We start from the raw sequence: 19,151 nt of genomic DNA, 5'->3' as shown, positions 1-19,151 counted from the left end.
GAGAAAGAAGTGAGGGGACCACACCGAGTTGCCCTTGCAGGCACGCGGGCTACCGGTTATTGGTCGCAATAACCAGCATATAGCCAATCTAAACGCTCTTATATTTCTTTACTGAGGGAGTAATACAAGGAAATAGAAAAAGGAGCTAGCTTGCTTTTATTTACGTCGCATTTTCCAAGGGATACAAACAGGCTCACTGGTCTGGACTCGGTATGGCACAACATCGGCGGAAGATATCTGACAAGGAGGGAGAAACATAAGAGATATGAGACGAAGGCAAAGCGGACAATTAGGCCCTATGTCCACCTCGGCTTATATATTGTACACATAAGTTCTCAACTCAGCCCTGACAGTCGGGTTCCACTATTGAAAATTATGCCCTAGAGCCAATCATGTGACGATATTATTTTCTTATGTATTCACGAGTTATTTGTATTGTCTTTGAACATCATCACTGATATGTATCAATAAGTATGTGACCTATTTGTGAAACTATATGTTGTATGATGATTCTTAGAACGGTTCCTAGTTGATAAGGTTATACAAACACATGCCTTTTGACTATTCAGATGATGACTATGCTTTACAAGTCATGGGCATAGATATGTTAACCCGATAGTATGGACTCGGGGATAGGGATAATCAAGTCGGATAGCCCATGACACAGTGAGATACTATCATATGTTATTTTCATGTAGAATGTATAGCCATGTCCTGGACTTGAGGTACTCGCATGTTCGCGGGATGAGGACCGAGTCACTTAGGGTCTGTTAAACGCTACTCCATAATTGAGTAGTTTAAAGATAGCTTTTGGGTGAGTTGTGAGACATGCATCAAAGCATGGTTGACCAAGATGAGATTTGCCCCTTCAATTAGGAGATATATTCACTCAGCCCTCTCGAGTGATCAGATTCAGAAAAGCATAACCATGCGACTTGGGTTAAGTGTTAACCTGGTTCAGGAATCTGTATCACGATTTTGACGAGAAGAGAGGTCGATCTACCTACAAAGGTGACAAGTACTCGCCTTGAGTTTGACAACATATATCGTGAGGCAAAAGAAATGTTGCATATGACACATTATCAAGGTTCATCAATATGACTTTGCGCACACATGAGAGTTGGCATGTTCTCCCAGGAGCCATCACCAGCTATCGACTCGGGTCATCTCCATTTGTATGTGAACCTATGGGGTCGTGCGCTTAAGCAACGGGAGACCATTCAGTTTTGATCTGATTCAAAATTGGGTGTGGAATCCTAATGGGCCACAAGTGCTGGCCCGGTGGAGGGGTGATATCCTCGAAAGGGCTTGACCACTCTCATGACCTAGCCGCCACCACTTCCATGCTCTCACATCATGTGATCGGATCTAGCAGTATGACGTCCAACGTTCCTCCCTGCACATGCGGATACCTTGGAGACGTTGCACCTACGACACTCTGACGAACCATTTGAGGAACCATGAAGAACTGTACGAGGGATCCACAAGCAGGAGATAGGGACGCACATCGCTACTTTCCTTCCGGTGCCTTGATTGTGTATCCAGTGGTAAAATATGATCCCGTGATCTACACCCAACAGTATGTTCTTGGTTGCGTGGTCGAATTTTTTGTTATGCACTATAGTAGCCACCGTGTGCCCCGATACCCATAAGTCATAGTCGCTATCAAAACATACTTAGCCATGGATCAGTGCTTTATGTCATGACCTTGCCCTCTAGGTCACCTTGATACTGATAGTGGTGGTTATGTGTAGAAAATAAAGGTGGCGGTTTTTCGATAACCTATCCGCGTAGTTTGTTTTGGTTTTCTTAAGTTACCATGTCCAATCAGTCGACTACATCTATCGATCCATGCATGTGTGCTAAGATTATAACTGGCCATAGTCTTATATAGTTACTCCAACAACTAGACTATTAGTATCAAGGTGAAAGCCCGAAAGTGCAATTGTGAGCTCGAGCTGTTTCTCTAAAAAAATCAGTTTAAAAAATAGTTTTTTTTGGATTTACCGTTCAATCGAGCTCATGTGAGCTCGAGTTTAAAACTCCATGTCTGGTGAAAATCATGCAATTTGTACTCCACCATCATCCTTCCCGATCACATTCTATATATCACAACCAATCTTCACCGAGAGGTTTTTGGACGAAGGCAAGCACAGTATTTCAAATGCACTATAGTCTATAGGAGCATTGTTCATTTTTCTAGCAGAAGAAAAAAATACATGTTTTCCATAGGCAAGTACAAATAGGATACACTCAACAAATCAGCTGAATCTCAGAGTTTAAAAAAAGGATCAACACTTGAAAACATGCAACTTATATCAATGATTTTGTTATTTGTAAGGCAAATGAAAAATAACCGCACATTTAAGCGCTCTGTTAATTATTGAATAAATACTATCATTTTAGAGATAAATATATGCATAAAATATAAACTGTTGAGCAAAACATCTCGCCGGTTGGATAATATGATAACTCCTACATGATAAACATGAAAAAAAATCAAGTTTGAAGAATATCCGCAGCCAGTGGTCTTGTATGGACGAACATGATGATTCCATTGTATGTAGATTTAGCTTCTTGAGTTAGTTAGACCATTAGATATATGGTTTTATAAAAAATAATTAGGTTCTTAAATTATTGCTGAAACATATATTTTTAATATTCTTGTTTCATTGTCAAAAGATACTAGCTTTGCACCGTTGCACCTTGGCAAGAAAGAGCCATGCATGCTAGTAAATAAACATAAAGTCATTTTGGTGCATGAGCTCCAGTGAGCCCTATATTTAAATAGTGTCGGACCTGTATTTTGAAGTTTTCAAAAATTCTGAAAAAAATGTAACATGCTCATATGAACATATATTACACATGTGCAAATTCTGATGATGAAATAAGTAACCATGTGAGTTGCACAAAAATGATAAAAATCATGATTTTGGAAAGATGAACAGTGCATGTATTATTCACTACTTAGATATCACACTTTGTCATTTTAGTATATCTCACATGTTTACTTATTCCATCATCAAACTTTACATGTGTGTAATATACATGCATATGATCATGTAGAATTCTTTTCAGAATTCTTTGAAAATTTAAATATTATTTTTAAACTATTTAAAATAAGGTACTCCAATGCACCCGTGCTCCAAATACCATGTATGTGTAGCCAGAAGAATTTTTTTTAGAGAAAAACTAGTAGTAGCGCGGGGTAAGAACGTAGCAACAACGTGGGGCCCGCGCTGCTGCTACATAAAATTAGTACCATCACTGGGTCCTGGCCCGCACTACAGGTAACTAGCAGTAGCGTGGGTCCTACCCCACGCTACTGCTACCAGAAGTAGCAGCAACGCAGGGTTCAACCCCTCGCTACTGCTAAAAGTTAGCCGTAGCGCGCTAGCAGGAGCGCGGGTCCTCGCGCTACTGGTAGGCCATTACCCTGCATTGCTACTATGGTTTCCCCAGTAGTGTACTCTCATATATAAAAAATCCATATTAGACATCTTTCATATCACCATGCATAATAACCACAACACACCAATTGTTACTGTAATTTAGCTTAGTTGGTTAATCGTGTTTTATTTGATCCATACATGCATCAACTATGTTCAAAACACTAATCTACCCTCCCCAATTAATATTGCAATGTATTTGGTATATGATAGCTTCGTAATTAGTCGGTCCTTATAGTATGGGATCCGAAAGATCTTGTTTGAAAAACATGAAATCTCTCACATTAGTGTTGAGCATATTTTGTTTGAAGACTAACCTAGTCCAACGTGATGATAAACATCATGGTAATAACATCGCTAAATTGGTAGCTAGATCTTGCAAAGATGGACAAATTAAAATTGATTCAATTAACACAAAATAAGCAAATGGTATCTACAAGAAAAAACGCCAAAAGGTTTAGCTATCAAATTCATTGGAATGACACAAGCTATTACTACAATAAAAGCATATAAGCCAACTAGTCCAGGACTGTGTAGAGCTAACTGGGCATGCATATTGCATGCAAGTTCAGCAGTGATATTAAGAACTAATGGTTGCTTTGCTAGAGGGCACATATAATTCAGTTTACTGATAATACTTAGTGCTCTCCTAACTTAATTTACACTATTAGATCTAAAATATTGCGTAGATGCACCTGTGGTGGGGATTTTCTTAATTCGCCTCTTGATCTGCGACATCCAAATTAACAAAGTTCAAGTTTGGAGAAAATGGGGGACCAATAATCAGATCACTCGAGACAGTCTCAGATCTGGGGCCAACGGAGCCAAGCTACTTAATCTTTACTATCGAAGGGTCAGAGAAGTGTTCTTCACTAAAATCATCTGTTTTGTTAATTAGCATGCATGTATGGACACGAGTCCCAAGCAATAACTTAGTTATATATAATCACAAACACATGTTTGTAGGAAATACTCCATCAGTTCCTAAATATAAGTCTTTCTAGATATTCTAATATGGACTACATACGGAGCAAAACGGGTATGTCTATATTCATCTGTATGTAGTCCATATTCAAATCTCTGAAAAGACTTATATTTAGGAACGGATGGAGTAGATTCAAAGAAAGGGACGAGGGAGGAGGGACTTAACACAGTTAAGAGACTTAACACAGTTAAGTCTGAACCGCACTTGCCCCATGGTAGAGAAAAAAAATTGACCACCTAGAAATCAGCTCAACATGAATCATGGTAGTTCACGAACCAAACATTGCACGCATGAACTGATCTGACCTAGCAATATGACCGATCTCTATCTAGCCAGCTAAATCAATTAAGCATACAATTACTAACACACAAACATTTTCACTTATCATTTCACCATAACAAAGTAGCGCGAGTACACAAGAGCGCTACTTAATTCACACTTGATCATGGATCATATATATGTACTAACCTAGCATATGGCGCGATCAGGTTATCTCCTCCAATGCAAGGGAAAAGTAACCACGCACACACATGCCATAGCCACATCGCGGAGATGCACAGCTGCTAGAGATTTTCTTGGCTAGTTGACCTTGACCTTCATTGCGGTATCCAAGAAAATTAAGTTCAAATTCGGAAACATGGGGGACCAATAAAAAGAGCTAGCATTCAGAGATGATAGTGTGGGAGATCTGGGACCAATTGACACCAAGCTACTTACTAACTAGACTTATCAACAAACTCACTGCACTAAAAGTGTTGTGTTATGTAGTAACATCATGCACGTATAAATGATGGTGTTTTGGATAATTCAGCAACAACCATATGCTAGAGAACAGCACAAGTAACGAGAAACACATCCAAATAAGAGAACAAACAAAAGTTTGCTCTGAATTTTGCAGTTCATCACCCCTAACCATTTAGAGAAATTAAGCATATATGTGGATCGACAAACGAGGAACCAAACATAAAGTGCATGAAATTGATCCAACTGAGATAGTTATATCTCCAGTTATTATCCAATATGATCGATCTATAGTTGGCTAGCTCAGCTAACTAAGTAGACGATTAACGAACACACAAACATTCCACTAATTTTCTGTTTCACCATAACAACGGGGCACGACTACGCATGAGCCTAATTAATCATCATCTGATCATCAACCATAGGCGCCAACCTAGCTAATTGCGTGTGAAAATCCGCACATCGAGCTATCTGCTTCTCTGATCCAATGGAACAGTAACGATGCATGCACATGACATTGCCACTTGTGCTATAGATCTCCATTGCCGTCGCGGACGAGCTACAGATGCACCTTCGCATTCGTCGCGGTACCCAATCAAATTAAGTTCAAACTAAAAAAATATGGGGGACCATTGTAAAGAGCTTGCACTGGATCGAAACAGCATGAGAGATCTGGGACCAACTGACACCAAGCTACTTACTAACTATACTTGATCAACAAACTAGCCACAGTACTAAAAGTGTTGTGCTATATACTGGTTACTAACTTACTATCATGCATGTATGAATGCGTGTGTTCCTTGGGAATAACTTAGCAACAATCACATGCTAGGGAGTAGGGACTAGAAGAACAAGTGGCAGTAAACAAATCCAAACAAGAGAACAAACAAAAGTTTGCTCTGAATTTTGAAGTTCATCACCCCTAACCATTTAGAGAAATTAAGCATATATATATATATATATCGATCGACGGATCACGGATGGATGAGGAACTGAACATTAATTCCATGATGAATTAACCAAACATTGCATGAATTGACCAGAGCTAGCTATATCTCTAGCTCAGTTGATAATTCAGTAGTAGACAACAATAAACACACCAGCAAATTAGAAAATTATTTGACCATAACAACATATAAGAAACTAAGTAGCAGTACGAATTCGCTCTAATTAATCACCACTAGATAGCTTGGATCGTCATATGTACTAACCTAGCTAATGGCGCCAAGTGACTCCAATGGAACAGTAACCATGCAGCATGCAGTGCACCACGCCATTTCGCCATTGCCGTGCGCGCCATCAGTAGGGAGCGCGGGAGTGCGGCGCCCATGGGAACCCGTCGCCGCCGCCGCCGCCGCCGCCGAGATGCCCGTTGTTCGGTGGCATGTTGAACATCGGCATCGCCGCCGACGGGTCGGGCATCCCGTGCCCGTGCCCGTGGACGTGGACGCCGCCGGCCATGAGCGGGTCGTGCGCCATCGGCGGGCCCGAGCCCTCGTCCTCGTCCTCCAGCGGCAGGCGCTCGTAGGTGGCGTTGGCGAACGTGGACGCGATCACCATGACGGGGCCCGCGGCGACGAGCGAGCCCACCACGCTGCCGCCGACCACCTGCCCCTGCCCGCCGGCCAGGTACACGGTGAGCCCCGTGGACCCCGGCGGCGCGGGCCCCGGGAGGAAGGTCCCCGTGAGCGAGAGGATCTCGAAGCGGCCGTGGAGGGCCACCACGGCGCCGCCGGGGGCCGACGGCTGGCGCAGCGCCACGTTGGCCACGGTCCCGGCGCCGCTGAGCACGCACACGCCCCGCTGCCGGCGGCGCGAGAACTGCGCGATGGCGTCGCACACGTCGGCGCCGCCGGCCACCTCCATCACGTGGCTGCGCAGCGCGTTGGGGCTGTCGCGCGTCACGAAGATGGGCGGCTTCGGCTTGTTCTTGGACCCCGGCGGCCGGCCCCGGGGCCGCCGGTTCGGGGCGGGCACCACCGCGCCCAGATCGCGCGGCTCGCCGCCACCGACAGCGTCCTTGTTCTCGTCCGCGTGCTCGCCGCCACCGGACGTCGGGCTGGTCTCAGAATCTTTGACAACGAGCGCGAGCGACTCGACCTTGGGGCCCGACGAGCCGGACGGCTGCTCCGGCGCGACGCCCGGCAGCCCCAAATGGCCGTCCCACCACCGGTTCGCCATGAAGTCTTCGGTCACCACATGCAAGCACAACACAAACACACACAGATCATGTAAGCTTCCTTCCACCATATCCACACAAGCAGAACACACAAGAAAAACAGCAAGATGAATGAATTTATCTACCCTCTCCTCTCACAATAAGAAAAGGGCAGAAAGGAGGAAGAGATTTTTGTAAGGATACAAATATTTGGGGAGATCTAATGCACAAACACAAGCACATATTCAATTTGCATACCTTGAAGATGAATCTAGGAGACCAAGTTGCACCTGTGATCTAGTCTAGCTAGCTAGCTAGAGAGAGAGAGAGATAATGAGGTAGCTAGAGGAGCATTGGGGAGCTGTGGCTTTCTCTGAAGTGTGTAGAGGGAGGAGGAGGCATGCAAGTGGGTATAAGAAAGGAGGAGGAGGATAAAGAGGGTTGATGGAGGCTGGGGAGAGACTTTGGGTGCCACTATAAACTAATCAACAATAATTAATTAAGCAGGGAGCCTTTTATCCAAGGTGCACCCTTCTAAGCTCACCCCCACCACCCCCCAAGCATGCTCCTACTAAGGGGTTTTTCGGATTTCGCTTTGATCTGGCTGGCCATTGGTCCCCTATTGCCCATGTGAATTCAAATCGCGGGCTATATTCAAATCCCCCGGTACACGTTAAAATTTCACTCTGGAGTAGGGCTTTTTTTATTCGTGTAAGCGAACCGGTCCCTATTCGTTTCTTTACTCCACATAAACTCTTCTATATCGCACACTTGGACTGGTCCCCTACTGAGGTGGCGGTGCGCCGTTCGGTAGGCGTGCAAAATAATCCCTAAAGTTTCTCTCCCCTTTATTCGTGGCTGAGAGAACTGGGCATGTCCGCTGATTGTTAATATGTGTAAGTTGTGACGAGTAAGAATCTAATAGGTCGATCCACAGTAGCTAGCGCTCTCATGTGAAATGATCAATTTACCCATCGTCACATTTTCGGCTTCCTACCACCATACTACTTTAGCTTGTAGGTTTGGTTTGTCCTGAAATGGGATGGTACATGATAAGGGTGGGGTGGGCATAGTGTTTTTCTTTTGTATTGTGGATGGTAATTAGGATTGTGCTAGATGGAAATATGTGTCTAGTTGGGTATTAGGGTTTTTGTGTGCGTGGGGGTGGCTGGTGGGGTGCATGTACGGTGCATGTCCTTTTCACAAAGCTCCCGACATCCCAACTAAACAAAACCAGCCTCGCTTGCAGCCAAACTGATTTAATTAACATATTTCTTCCCTGGGTCCATATTAAGTGATATATTTCTTCACATGAATTAATTAACTGACAATTGCCGTTTGCAGTGTCAAGATGAAATCGTATAATCTTCAACCTAAAATTTGTTTCCGAAGAAAATAAATAAATTTGACCTCGGGAGTTTGTTCCCATGAATTTGTTCTGATGCAATGATTATACCCTTACATGCTTCTGACCTGTTAATTAACTAGGTACAAGTCTTAGGTTCTGAGTATAGAAATTATTGCGGGATATCTGTGTGCACTTTGCCAATGGTACACATATTTATTTAGGCGTCAGTTATGACTTCTCATTTTGTTAAGAGAAGCTTCACAAAGTAGATTAGTTGCAATTGTTGATACCCTTTATTGTCGTTGTCAACTAATGACAAGAATATCATTATGCATTCTACAATAATGCGCACAAGTTTTATTCCGTTTGATGTTTCCCGTTAGTTGGAGACAAAGTAATCAATCAATCAGATGACATGTTCATGAAGAACATCTTCAACCAGTACTTGGAACTCTTAATTAAACATGTCCTACATATATGCATAGAGCAGTCAAGGACTTCAACTACTGGTCACTTATTCCAACATGAGTTTATATTAGTACATCTATATATATAATGTCATGGAATTTATTGCCAAATATGTTGTTGAGGCCTAGAGATAATTAAGCGCCTATTCAACGTTTCAGTACTCAGGTAGGCAAGATATACAAAGGGTACTTCAGGCTGGCAGAGTAATGAGATTTTTGAAGCTACCTGCAGGTAGGCATGCTTTAACTAATCATGGCAGCGTATAAAAAATCATGTATGCTTTTTATGTTAGATCTCTCTGTATGCCAACAAACAGATGATGATGTTCGGTGATGCTGAAATATATACGTGCTTTAACAAATCGGCGAACTTCATGACATAAGATTCCCGTTAATCATAACATATTTCATGAAATTAATCATTGTGATCTTGGTTGGATAAGATGTACCCGGTGTAAACAACATGCTCTAGAAATTCTCAGTGTAAGCCCAAGTCATTCCAGCAAAATACTTTCACAACATAATCAAATCTTCTTGTTTCATCTAAATAAATAAAAATTTACATCCGTTCCAAATTACTTGTCTTAGATCTGTCTAGATACGGTATCTAGACAGATCTAAGACAAGTAATTTGGAACGGAGGGAGTAGGAAACTTATTCAATAGATGCACGAACAAATACGTACAGCGCTTTCCCTACCCTAGCCGCCGCCAACAGCCAGGCGACTAGGGAGGCGATCTCCTTCCACCGATCTCCACCGGCCGGTGCGTTGGCCCCCTCTCCCTCCAGCCGCTGCTCCGGTGGCAGGAGGGAGGGGGGACCCCGTTCCTCCGCTCTGTAGTTAGGTTTTGGATTTGTAGGTCGTGGTGCGTCGTTGGGGTGGTGGGAGCGACGCACAGACGAATAAATCTGCCTCAGCTTCACTCCCATACCGGCGGTGCCCTTCACGGCGGCGTCTCGGAGTTGATGGCATCGTGTCTCTGCCGATCCTTCAGATCGGCAGCGTTAGGGTTCATGGATGGTGTTGGCGAGGCGGCGGCGACGACTCCATCAGGTGTGTCTCTCCTTCTGCTCTGTCCCCGTTGCTATGGCGTTGTCTCCGACGTCATGGTGGAGCAGGGAGGTTTTGTCGTTCAGGAGTACGCGCAGGCGGTTGTCTACGCAAGTGACAGCTGGAAGATGGAGAATCTTGTGTTGGGTCTGTGGTTGAAGGCTGACAGTTCTGCTTTCCTCCTCCGACGTCGTCGTCATGCGGGGGTGTCAGTTCTGAAGTTTGATGGCATGTCCGGGTATATGTTGCCCCGGTCTGATTCTTTCAACGGCTATGGTTTTGCTTCTGGAAAACCACTTTGGAGGTCCGCAAAGTTGCTGATCAGCGATGGAGCCGCGTCGAGCTTGGGTGAAGAGGTGATCTGTCTTTTTACCCTTTGGTGTCCGCTTCGGTGGTGTCGAAGGTGAGGGACAGACGTTGGAATTTTGCATAGGATTTTCCTATCGTTTCAATCTAGTATCGTCGGTGCTTACGTGCCTTGTAACTTGATCTTTATTCTATATAAATGAGACACGTATTACCATGCAAAAAAACTTATTCAATAGATAGATATAATTGTTGCAGAAATTGACAATAACATCGCTATTCCACTGAAATCACATTTGATTAATTACACAGCGTAGCATGTCCAAGCAACAGTTGATTTGGGGAGAAGAACAAAATCATACAGATGCACGCCTAACTCATGTGGTCCATGCCTGAGATGCATCAAATACATATATAGATAGATATACAAGATATGCAAAGTACAGTGAAGATCCTGCCATGCTCATATCATATGCCTCCACCCCACTCCAATCTGAAAAGGAAAAGGACAGGGCAAAAGCCAAATGCGAGCAGTTAATTAAGTATGCAAACCCCTAATCTCTCTCTCTTTTTTTCCCTTTCTTTCCACAAAGCACTGCCCACTAATCAATCAGCATGGTGGCACATCCCCCAGGGATGGATAACCTAAGCTTTGTCAAACTTCAAATGGGGTGGTGTGCATGACACATCTAACACACCCCTAACAATTGCAAAATGCAAATCAGGCACTAATCAGCTGCATCCACAGCAGGCAGCAGTAGTAGATTAAGGGTTGTTCATATGCATGTATCTGGTGCTGCTGGTAAAGAAATGAGGGTCGTGCCTCTGATTAAGATTGGCTGCTGCGTGCAATTATCTATGCTAATGACAGGTGTCCCGCGCCCGTTCCCACACGATTAGGGCATCTTGGCCTCAATAATTGCGCCGCGCCAGTTGTTAATCGCGCGACTAAACCACCCGCTGACCTCAAGTCTTGGCCTAAAAACTATGCTTACACAATGCAGCAGCTGCATTGTTATTTCGGTTTTGGACCTGTCCTTTTGGCCGCGGGCGGGACGCGTGTCGCGCTCGCGGCTGCCCCAGATAAGCGCTCAAGTAAACTCCTGTCTACCGGTAACCAAAACCCCAGGAGAAAAATAATGAACTTGTAGTAGCAAGCATTCCAAAGTATACTACTAGTAGTAGTTATCATACATGTAGCATGACAGTGCAAACAGGCAAAGAGTTGACTCCATATTCTGTAATTACTTACACATCACCAGAGCAAAAAAAGAAGGAAAGGGCTGTAATCCACACACGGTGCAAACTAGCGACACTCGGATCGACATACTTTTGACAGATTAAGTACATACGACATGTAGATCGACCGGCGCAACCATTTTCAGCATGTTCTCGGGCACCCCCACTCCACACATAGCCTGAGGTAGGAAGAGGATGCAACCCAAGGACCCTTCTACCTGGTCAGGTAGTACACTAGCATGAAGAGCGCGACGAATGACGCCACGAGTGTCCCCATCCTCCTGCTCGACTTGGTCTCGAACACCTACGTTCATGAAGATATAGATCGTCTCAGGAGAATACAAGGGGAAGATGCACGACGAATCGTTAATTAATCCGCTCGCTTACCGTCTTGAATTTGTCCACTGTTCCAGAGAGAAACCCCCTTGATGAATCCATGTCATTACCCTGAATAAGGCATGTGATGGTAAGATAGCAGAAGCAGTAGATTCAGATCTTTGAAGGAAGAAAAGGTTCAGAGTAGATACAACATACCATTCTGTCCAGCATCCGGTTATGAGCCTCCACCTCTTCATTTATATCACCTGATATCTACAGAATGGTAAACAGCTTCAGTAATCTTCAAGCTGGAAAGGCAGATACATACAATTGAGCAGAACATCATGAACTACGGAAGCGACTGCTACTCATTTCATTTGTCATTTGAGAACTGAACCTTCAACAACTCTACTACTTAAACCTGGTCATGCCTAATTGTTCAAAGAGAGATTCGCAAGCAAAATTCAGACTGAGAACGCCAACAGTTAGACAAGAATCATCGCATGTTCTGGGTCCAAATGTTCCTCACGCTTTTTACTTTGCAGGCTACCCCCAATAGCTCATCGACCAACACAAGATTCCGTCAACAGCTCATTTATTCACTAGGTTACAAAGCGTAGAGCCAAATGTATCCCCACACTCAAAAGGAGTTGATCCAATACATATTATATGAGGAGGCTGGTCAAATTGCATCAGTCAAACCAACTAGTATATTACAATTCACAAGATCCATTAAGTTAAGATTCCTTCTCATCTAGCAATTTGAAGGGGGGAAACTCATGCCGAAAACCTATGCTTAATTCCTCACTGGCTATTCAAACTAAATGGTCCAGGAACGCACATGGTTACCATGGATACAAGTCCAGATTAGTACTATCTATAAAGTTGCAATTTCTAAAGTTGTTCGTCTCTTAGTTTTGAGAGGAAAGGATGTTCCTTTTTAGAAAGCGTACAACTAAAAATATCTTCTTACCATCTTAGCTAAGCGATACAATTGGAAGATAAACAAGCACAATCAATATGTGATACACCAACTCTTTACATAAAACGAAGATAGAGCATTCAGATATTCAATCATTATGTGGCACTCACCCTCTTGAGAATGCTGACTCGATCTTGCAATCCATCCACAGCTCGCTCATTCTCATGTTCATCTATCTCATGTGAAGAATAAGCTGATGCTCGGATTCCACCTTCTTCAATGCCATCAAAGAGAGCAGTTCTGGTGCTTCGGAAGCTATCAAAAGTGCAGAGAATAGTTATATAAGAATGCATACAGATTTGACAAGGGCATAGAAAAACATGAAGTCCAAAAGAAACAGAGAAATGCGTATGCAAACTAAATTACTTTGCATATGAAAAGGACTAATGTTTTTTTCTGTAAATTCACAAGTCAATAAATTCTGAACACATCATCACGTACAACAAATGTATTGAGGGGGAGGGCATTTGATCAGATAAAGAAACTTTGCATAACTGTATGTTAAATCAATCTGATGCCCTGTGAGGACAGAGCACACATCACCAAACTTTTGATAATGGTCAGACCAACAATGTGTATAACACAATTGCCCTAACTTCTATTCATATATATACTCCTAGAGCTGTCACAGGGTATAGATGTTACATTACAACTAGGACGCGGCAACAGAGTGCAAGACATGAGATGTGCTATAAACACTTGGCATTGCCATAAGTTTTTCGTGTTAGCAGATTTCTTGTTAGGGTATTTGCTATATATAGTGCCACATCAGGCAGGGTGTTGTGTTTACTTCGCACCGCATGTTTGGCACCAAGTTCAGTCTTCGCCGATAAATAGAATATCAACTCGCCTTAATTTCTCTCCCATCATCCTATGTTTCATTCAGTATTTTGCTCCATAATGCCATTGAAGATTCAGGCTACCTTAAAACCATGTTGGATCGACATTGGGATGCCTTAAACAAGGTAGAAGAAAACAAGAGAAACAGATTCATGTATTAGACTGAGAGTTTATCATGTCTTTTGCTTTCCTTGTATAGCAGTGGAATTCCCATTTTTAATTAGAGTGGCTAACAACATGTTATCTCCATGCTCGATGATAACAGTTTGTAACAAGTATGAAATGCAAGAATACACAATACTGCAATTCATTCTGCTATAGCCTACAATGTTAGAATAGTAGCTCCGGAGAGTCCAGGTTCTTAGCTCATTGATCTGATGGGAGGGTAAGATCAATGTCATGTCAGTATGTCACAATGACTGCTAAGAGTAGACGTTGTCAATTCAACTAGAGTGGACAAACAAACAGTGAGATGATGGCAATGCCAGGAGTGGTCATTATAGTAAATCTGGTGGAACTGAATAATAGGAACTGCCTGTGCAAGATTGAATAATCCTGTCATGAAAAAGGGATACGAATGAGAGGCTACCATGCCTTGTATTCATTTCCTACAACGAGATAGCATTTGAATTTCCTTCTTTTCTAATAAGAGTGGCTAACAGGATGTTATATTCATAACAGTTTGTAATAAGAATGAAATGCAGGAATACACAATACATCAGTTCCACGAATATTTCATTTTGCAATAGCCTATAATGTAAGAACAGTAGGTCCCAAGAGTCCAGGTTCTTGGTTCACTGATCTGACGGGGGTGTAAGACCAATGCCATGTCAGTACGTCACCATGCCTGCTAAGTTTAAATGCATCTCCCTTCAACTAGAGTAGACAAATAGACAGTGAGATGCTGGCAATGCCAGGAGTGGGGCATTGATTGCCAATTTGGTGAAACTGAAAAATCAGAACTGTATATGAACATAAGCTGATGAGCAAAAAAATAATAAAAACCATCGATCTTTGTTCCAAATATTCAACATAAGCTGTCGGCTGCGTACGCCTGTGATAGTCAAACAAATGCAGGCATAACTAGAACACCTAGCGGAGAGCGGTGACTAACTAGTCATCTGGCAAGAGCATCACCATGGCCCCATCGAGTTCAGCACCGCAATACCGCCGATGACCATTCCCAGCAAGGCAGCAGCAACCTAACCAATTCACTGGAATTCCAAACCGTCGAACCATGACACTTGGACCAGCAACAAAGAGGACCAGAGTAACAAACAGATCACCTCGATCCTCTAGGCTCACAAATGGACAGCACGCATCGCACTACCAACTCCACGAATCGGACGGCAATCCTATGTGTCACGGCATCCCATTGAGCGTGAACGAGGCTAGGCCTGCAGGCAGGAACGAATCTCGCCCGCCCTCGTGAACCCTAACCCCCGCCCTAATCAGCGGCCCAGAAATTCGAAAAGGCAGAATGGATGATGGAGCGCATCGAAGCTTACCCCCTCGCGTTCATGGCGCCGGACGTCGGTGTTCGGCTCCCTCCACGGCCCCTGCACAAGAACCCAGCACCGCCCGCGATCAGAGACCCGGCCACAGGGGCGCCGAAAACAAAGGAAAAATTCCGGGAATAAACACGGAGGTGGGTGGATTCGGGGTACCCGTGGATCTCCGGCGGCTCTACCTCTCGATTTCGCGCCGGATCGGCGGCTGGCTGGCGTCGGCGTCGGCGTCGGGGGAGGAGGAGGACGGGGGAATGGCAGGCAGGGGAGGGGGAGGAGGAAGAGGGAGGCGGTATAGTGGTAGCTCGTAACTGCCACGCGGGCCCGGGCGAGGCGGGGCCCGCTGGCAGCGACGGCAGGCTGCTCGGCGCACGTGGCGGCCTCCGGATGGGGGCGGTGACGTGTCCCTCCCCGATCGGACGGCCAGGATCGCGCGGGGCTGCGTAGAGCCAACGCGCACATTCTTCTTCCTTTCTTTCTTTCTTCCCAGTTCCTCTTCTCTTCTCTTACCGCCGCCGCCGCCGGAGGAGTGAGCAGCAGCGTGAGTCGTCGGCGGGGACGGAGGGGCCGGAGATGGGGTTCGAGTCGTCGGCGGAGACGGAGCGGTTCCTGTGCGAGCGGCTGCTGGACGCGGCGCAGCCCATCGCGGAGCGCTTCCGCGCGCTCTTCTCCCTCCGCAACCTCCGCGGCGACGGCCCCCGCCGCGCCCTCCTCCAAGGTGCCGTCCCCTCCCCCTCCCCGTCGACCACAGTAGCTTTAATTTGATGCCGCGGGTAGTACAGTTTGCTTAGGTTCCGCATCCGCTGCAGGGGAGCACAAGCTTTACTACAGTAGCTTCGATGCGTAGTTTCAGCAACCAGTACAGAGAAATACTGGGATCTCCAGTGTTCCCCGGACCTGATTGAGCCCAGATCGCAGCTATACTCGCGTGCTCCACTGGTTTTCCTGCTAGTAGTACTGATAGCTTTTTTTTTTTTTTTGCGGGAAAGTAGTACTGATAGCTTGAAAGCTTGCTCAGCATGGTTGCCGTGTTCTTTGCCCAATTGAATGGGCCGTTTGGTTGGTATAGGTAGCTTCGTGTTGATTTTCAATCTGCGTTAGCAGCTAGCTACTTGGTGAAGTTTAATCTGTTAATAGCTTCTTCGACCCTGACTGAATATAGATTTCATGGGCGTATGTTAGTTGATTCTGTGCTAATAATATAGGTTGAGCTTGGGTTGCCCTCCATGAAACCTGGTACTTCACTTGTCTAGCTGGGTACTTTTGGCACCTTTCGTCCATTTAGTTTATGAAGGGCTTCTCACACTGTTAAATGGTGCTAGTTTTGGTTGGCCCTACTTAGTAGGTCTGGAATTGGATGTGGTTCTGTGTGTTCATTGCCTGCTGGTATATCTGCAGGGAAGCTTGAATTAGCACCTACCTTTTGTATGGATTTGTGATCCTAGGATCGTTGCCTGTCCCGCATCTGTGTATATTTCTCTGTCTCCAGATTATTCATCTGTTGATATGTATACATGATGAATTGCTCAAAGTTCCAGCATCTACCACCTTTTCTCTGGGGTTTCTTCTTTCTAGATGATATTCCATTAGTTATTTCCTTGTTCACTTTGCTTAGTTTTGAAATTATATGGTATTTTACTTCAGATCTGCTGTTAGTAGCAGATCCTACTGCCTAGCTTTATAATTCTACCGATGTTTGTTTAATCTATCACTGAAAATATGTGGCAGAAGGAGATGGTTAAGAAAATCTGATCTATTTTCTTGAATGCTCAGCTGCAAGGGATCCTTCCAACTTGCTTGCACATGAGGCTGCATTTGCACTTGGACAAATGCAGGACGCTGAGGCTATCCCTGCATTAGAGGGAGTTCTCAAGGATCTTTCACTGCATCCAATTGTCCGCCATGAGGTAGTTTACCATCACAGCAGCTAATGTTGTCTGCTCTTTCTAGTACTTTAATATCCATTTGAGAAGCGTGATATGTTTATTGATCAGGCTGCTGAAGCCCTTGGAGCTATTGGCTTGGAAAAGAGCATTTCCCTGTTAAAAGAGAGTTTAGTAGCTGATCCTGCCGTGGAGGTGCAAGAAACGTGTGAGTTGGCTCTTAGACGGATAGAAGGGCAGAAGAATGCTAGTGGCGCTGAAAGCACAACAATTTCGCCTTATCTATCAGTTGATCCAGCACTGCCTGCCAAGCAAGGACTCTCAGTAGAACAACTAAGGTATGTCTTTCAAGAGTTCTACATGTTTTTTCTGTCTCTAGTATGCATCATCTTGATATTATTGGCATGGTGGATATTTTTCAGGGAGCTTCTCCTCAATGAGCAAGAAAAGATGTATGAACGTTATGCAGCTCTTTTTGCGCTTAGGAATGATGGCGGAGATTATGCTGTTTCTGCTATCATTGAATCTCTAGGTGTGAAAAGTGCTCTTCTGCGCCACGAGGTTTGCTTGAACTTTAACCGATTTTCTGTTTGCTCTTGTACCACAATCATAAGTCTTGCTAAAGAACACAGACGAATAAAGCAAAACTATGCTGCATCATCTCAAATTTCTAGTAATTAGAATCGCCACGAAATTTTTTCTGCAACATAACCATTGTTGTTCTTGCTATTTTAGTGTGCATTGTTTATGATTTTTCTTCTGCTGCTGTCTTGCAGGTCGCTTATGTGTTAGGTCAGCTGCAGAACAAAGCAGCTTCAGATGCACTTTCTGGTGTTCTCCAGAATGTTGATGAGCACCCAATGGTCAGGCATGAAGCTGCCGAGGCCCTTGGTTCGATTGCAGGTAAATGATACCACATTATTTGCCACAATGATGTTTACTTCTCCGTTCCATGTTCATACATTATGTTGCTGAGATTATGGTATGTTTGATGTAGATCAAGAAAGCATTGCACTTCTAGAGCAATTCGCCAAGGACCCCGAGCCCATCGTCTCCCAGAGCTGTGAGGTAGCTCTCAGCATGCTTGAGTACGAAAGGTCGGGGAAGTCATTCGAGGTAACATACCTTGGCCTGGATCTGTGCAAAGGAACCGTTTCGAACACCGCGTAAATAGATATTTAACTTGTAGTTTTTCCATGCAGTTCCTGTTCCTACAGACTCCTCAGGTACAGCAGGAGTCCTGAGCTCAGCCAGGTCCAGGACAAGAAGGGTGATTGCCCAGGCCCCGGGGAAAATATAGGCCTAATATCATTAGATTCTGATATGCGTATGGGCTAAATATACACATTGACTTAGCATGCATCTGTAATCTCAAGTTGGCCTCCACACGGATTGTATTCGACTGGCGAGTACTGTAGAATTTTGGTCTTGTGTTTGATATTACTGCTTGCATGATGCATGGCATGCAGTTGTATTCGATGAGGCGCAAAGAACACACTGAGCAGGGGGTTCGATATGAAAGGCTTCCCTTTTATTGCTTCTTTTTTGGCTTGTTTGTTTGGTGCTTGTCCCTGGTAAAAAGGCGGTCTTGCCTCCTCATCTATATGTGTTCCTGTTTGAACTTTTGCAGGTTTTGTCCATTCTGAATTTCCATTGGGGCCTTGGTGACTTGTGTTATGCACTTGCTGAACTCATGGTTTTCATAAACATGGGCAGAAAATGCAGGCAAGTTTATTTATCAAGTAAAGAAAACAAGCCCCTGGTGCTGTATCTAAGGTCAGGAGCTTCCTGTAAAGGATCTGATGTTTTTTTTTTTGAAACGGAGGCAAAAGATTTGCCTCATATATTAAATGAGGAGGAGAAAGAGTTTGTTACA

General features: G+C 44.3%; 3 protein-coding genes across 4 annotated transcripts; 1 reads left to right on the top strand and 2 right to left on the bottom strand.

The window, feature by feature from the left end:
* Positions 1 to 6,156: 6,156 nt before the first annotated feature.
* Positions 6,157 to 7,752, bottom strand: LOC123135103 (AT-hook motif nuclear-localized protein 20). Its single transcript, XM_044554215.1, has 2 exons — positions 7,592 to 7,752; positions 6,157 to 7,361 (listed from the first exon to the last, which is right to left on the bottom strand). The coding sequence occupies exon 2, from the start codon at positions 7,354 to 7,356 to the stop codon at positions 6,475 to 6,477; it is 882 nt and encodes a 293-aa protein (XP_044410150.1). The 5' UTR covers positions 7,357 to 7,361; positions 7,592 to 7,752; the 3' UTR covers positions 6,157 to 6,474.
* A 3,898-nt stretch (positions 7,753 to 11,650) lies between these two features.
* Positions 11,651 to 15,734, bottom strand: LOC123139912 (bet1-like SNARE 1-1). Of its 2 annotated transcripts, none has more exons than XM_044559623.1 (6): positions 15,575 to 15,734; positions 15,393 to 15,443; positions 13,155 to 13,299; positions 12,279 to 12,335; positions 12,132 to 12,191; positions 11,651 to 12,048 (listed from the first exon to the last, which is right to left on the bottom strand). In XM_044559623.1, exons 2-6 carry the CDS (start codon positions 15,404 to 15,406, stop codon positions 11,959 to 11,961), a joined length of 366 nt encoding a protein of 121 aa, XP_044415558.1. In that variant the 5' UTR covers positions 15,407 to 15,443; positions 15,575 to 15,734; the 3' UTR covers positions 11,651 to 11,958. The 2 variants fall into 2 exon arrangements, with proteins under 2 accessions (XP_044415558.1, XP_044415559.1); XM_044559624.1 differs by having other exon boundaries at positions 15,552 to 15,709.
* Positions 15,735 to 15,840: 106 nt separating this feature from the next.
* Positions 15,841 to 18,816, top strand: LOC123139911 (deoxyhypusine hydroxylase-B). Its single transcript, XM_044559622.1, has 7 exons — positions 15,841 to 16,110; positions 17,166 to 17,299; positions 17,387 to 17,613; positions 17,698 to 17,836; positions 18,052 to 18,178; positions 18,273 to 18,391; positions 18,478 to 18,816. Exons 1-7 carry the CDS (start codon positions 15,966 to 15,968, stop codon positions 18,517 to 18,519), a joined length of 933 nt encoding a protein of 310 aa, XP_044415557.1. The 5' UTR covers positions 15,841 to 15,965; the 3' UTR covers positions 18,520 to 18,816.
* The last annotated feature ends 335 nt before the right edge of the window (positions 18,817 to 19,151 follow it).

This window comes from Triticum aestivum, chromosome 6B (assembly GCF_018294505.1).
Source record: "Triticum aestivum cultivar Chinese Spring chromosome 6B, IWGSC CS RefSeq v2.1, whole genome shotgun sequence".
In the NCBI taxonomy this organism is placed as follows: Eukaryota; Viridiplantae; Streptophyta; class Magnoliopsida; order Poales; family Poaceae; genus Triticum; species Triticum aestivum.
The sequence above is the reverse complement of the archived record's forward strand: the minus strand, read 5'-3'. Positions and strand labels throughout refer to the sequence as shown.

Coding starts and splice junctions, on each gene's coding strand:
- LOC123135103 (XM_044554215.1), bottom strand. CDS start 7,356: ATGGCGAACCGGTGGTGGGACGGCCATTTGGGGCTGCCGGGCGTCGCG.
- LOC123139912 (XM_044559623.1), bottom strand. Junction 12,192..12,278: donor ACCGGATGCTGGACAGAATG/GTATGTTGTATC, acceptor TGCCTTATTCAG/GGTAATGACATGGATTCATC. Junction 12,049..12,131: donor CAGTGGACAAATTCAAGACG/GTAAGCGAGCGG, acceptor TCATGAACGTAG/GTGTTCGAGACCAAGTCGAG.
- LOC123139911 (XM_044559622.1), top strand. CDS start 15,966: ATGGGGTTCGAGTCGTCGGCGGAGACGGAGCGGTTCCTGTGCGAGCGG. Junction 17,300..17,386: donor ATCCAATTGTCCGCCATGAG/GTAGTTTACCAT, acceptor TTTATTGATCAG/GCTGCTGAAGCCCTTGGAGC. Junction 18,392..18,477: donor GGTCGGGGAAGTCATTCGAG/GTAACATACCTT, acceptor TTTTCCATGCAG/TTCCTGTTCCTACAGACTCC.